Consider the following 2,903-nt stretch of genomic DNA (forward strand, 5'->3'; position numbering starts at 1 on the left):
AACATGAAAAGCAAAAAAGGAAACATTAAGTAAAAGCAAAAAACTAAACATTAAGTAAAAGCAAAAAAAGTAAACATTAAGTAAAAAGAAAAAAGTAAACACTGAAAAAAAAAATTCCTTTATTCATATATGCAACTAATTATCGCAATAATCTCGTAAAAGCATAAAATTAACTTTAATTATTTGATTCAGATAACAAACTCGCATCATCACTAGAAAGGTCAAGGACAATATCTTTAGCTTTCTTATCTTAAGGGAACTTCATTAAATTCTTCCGGTATTAAAATTGTCCATCATTACTGAGCCTCCGTATCGAAATCACAAGAAGTGTAAGGCATCATATAATTAAAATTTCATGAGCTTTCTGAACATTCCTGTAACAAAAGGCTTCATATTTCTTCATATTTAAGTTACCCTTCCAATACTCCATCTCTGAACCCAAAAGCAATTGCCTATATTATTATTATTATTATTATTATTATTATTATCAATTAAGCTTCAACCCTAGTTGGAAAATCAAGATGCTATAAGCCGAAGGGCTCCAACAGGGAAGATAACCCAGTGAGGAAAGGAAACAAGGAAATAAACAAAGAGAAGTAATGAACAATTAAAATAAAATATATACCACATCAAATCATATTCATTTAAAGGAAAACGTTTGCTATAAAAAACCTATGGATAAAACATGAATCTCTATGAGTCTAAAAATATACTCCATCCGCATAAGCTCCATGATAACAAGGAACCTCACCCGAGTAGTATATCTTCGGCAAAGGATACGATAATGATTTCGGGAGATGAGCAGCTTGATGATTTTGCGGTAAAATTCATCATTAACGTCAACACCGGCTCTTGAAGGACCGAGAGCATGTTGCCTCGTGAGATGATGGGAAGCTGTAAGATGGGAAATCTGGAACGTTCTAACCTTGATGGAAATGCGGGTGGATAGTTCCAGATGGGAATGAGGGTGTGGAGAAAAGAGGAAGTAAAATGAAGGGGTAAATGGGAAACCAGGAGAAAAGAGGATGTGAAAGGAAGGGAGGGATGGGATACCAGGAGAAAAGAGGATGTGAAAGGAAGGGAGGATGAGAAACCAGGAGAAAAGGAGGATGTGAAAGGAAGGGTAAATGGGAAACCAGGAGAAAAGAGGATGTGAAAGGAAGGGAGGGATGGGAAACCAGGAGAAAGAGGATGTGAAATGAAGGGAGGGATGGGAAACCAGGAGAAAAGAGGATGTGAAAGGAAGGGAGGGATGGGAAACCAGGAGAAAAGAGGATGTGAAAGGAAGGGAGGGATGGGAAACCAGGAGAAAAGAGGATGTGAAAGGAAGGGAGGGATGGGAAACCAGGAGAAAAGAGGATGTGAAAGGAAGGGAGGGATGGGAAACCAGGAGAAAAGAGGATGTGAAAGGAAGGGAGGGATGGGAAACCAGGAGAAAAGAGGATGTGAAAGGAAGGGAGGGATGGGATACCAGGAGAAAAGAGGATGTGAAAGGAAGGGAGGGATGGGAAACCAGGAGAAAAGGAGGATGTGAAAGGAAGGGGTAAATGGGAAACCAGGAGAAAAGAGGATGTGAAATGAAGGGAGGGATGGGATACCAGGAGAAATGAGGATGAGAAATGAAGGGAGGGATGGGAAACCAGGAGAAAAGAGGATGTGAAAGGAAGGGAGGGATGGGAAACCAGGAGAAAAGAGGATGTGAAAGGAAGGGAGGGATGGGAAACCAGGAGAAAAGAGGATGTGAAAGGAAGGGAGGGATGGGAAACCAGGAGAAAAGAGGATGTGAAAGGAAGGGAGGGATGGGAAACCAGGAGAAAAGAGGATGTGAAATGAAGGGAGGGATGGGAAACCAGGAGAAAAGAGGATGTGAAAGGAAGGGAGGGATGGGAAACCAGGAGAAAAGAGGATGTGAAATGAAGGGAGGGATGGGAAACCAGGAGAAAAGAGGATGTGAAAGGAAGGGAGGGATGGGAAACCAGGAGAAAAGAGGATGTGAAAGGAAGGGAGGGATGGGAAACCAGGAGAAAAGAGGATGTGAAAGGAAGGGAGGGATGGGAAACCAGGAGAAAAGAGGATGTGAAATGAAGGGAGGGATGGGAAACCAGGAGAAAAGAGGATGTGAAAGGAAGGGAGGGATGGGAAACCAGGAGAAAAGAGGATGTGAAATGAAGGGAGGGATGGGAAACCAGGAGAAAAGAGGATGTGAAAGGAAGGGAGGGATGGGAAACCAGGAGAAAAGAGGATGTGAAAGGAAGGGAGGGATGGGAAACCAGGAGAAAAGAGGATGTGAAAGGAAGGGAGGGATGGGAAACCAGGAGAAAAGAGGATGTGAAAGGAAGGGAGGGATGGGAAACCAGGAGAAAAGAGGATGTGAAAGGAAGGGAGGGATGGGAAACCAGGAGAAAAGAGGATGTGAAAGGAAGGGAGGGATGGGAAACCAGGAGAAAAGAGGATGTGAAATGAAGGGAGGGATGGGAAACCAGGAGAAAAGAGGATGTGAAAGGAAGGGAGGGATGGGAAACCAGGAGAAAAGAGGATGTGAAATGAAGGGAGGGATGGGAAACCAGGAGAAAAGAGGATGTGAAAGGAAGGGAGGGATGGGAAACCAGGAGAAAAGAGGATGTGAAAGGAAGGGAGGGATGGGAAACCAGGAGAAAAGAGGATGTGAAAGGAAGGGAGGGATGGGAAACCAGGAGAAAAGAGGATGTGAAATGAAGGGAGGGATGGGAAACCAGGAGAAAAGAGGATGTGAAAGGAAGGGAGGGATGGGAAACCAGGAGAAAAGAGGATGTGAAAGGAAGGGAGGGATGGGAAACCAGGAGAAAAGAGGATGTGAAAGGAAGGGAGGGATGGGAAACCAGGAGAAAAGAGGATGTGAAAGGAAGGGAGGGATGGGAAACCAG

General features: G+C 43.7%; 1 protein-coding gene across 1 annotated transcript in view; it reads left to right on the forward strand.

Moving 5' to 3' along the window:
• The first annotated feature begins 1,619 nt into the window (after window positions 1-1,619).
• LOC137652926 (caldesmon-like) overlaps window positions 1,620-2,903 on the forward strand; it is a 7,176-nt gene continuing 5,892 nt past the window's right edge. The window contains exon 1 of the mRNA XM_068386321.1: window positions 1,620-2,874. Coding sequence (XP_068242422.1) covers window positions 1,620-2,874 — 1,255 coding nt within the window. The remainder of the gene's footprint in view (window positions 2,875-2,903) is intronic.

Source organism: Palaemon carinicauda, chromosome 14, assembly GCF_036898095.1.
Source record: "Palaemon carinicauda isolate YSFRI2023 chromosome 14, ASM3689809v2, whole genome shotgun sequence".
Classification (NCBI taxonomy): domain Eukaryota; kingdom Metazoa; phylum Arthropoda; class Malacostraca; order Decapoda; family Palaemonidae; genus Palaemon; species Palaemon carinicauda.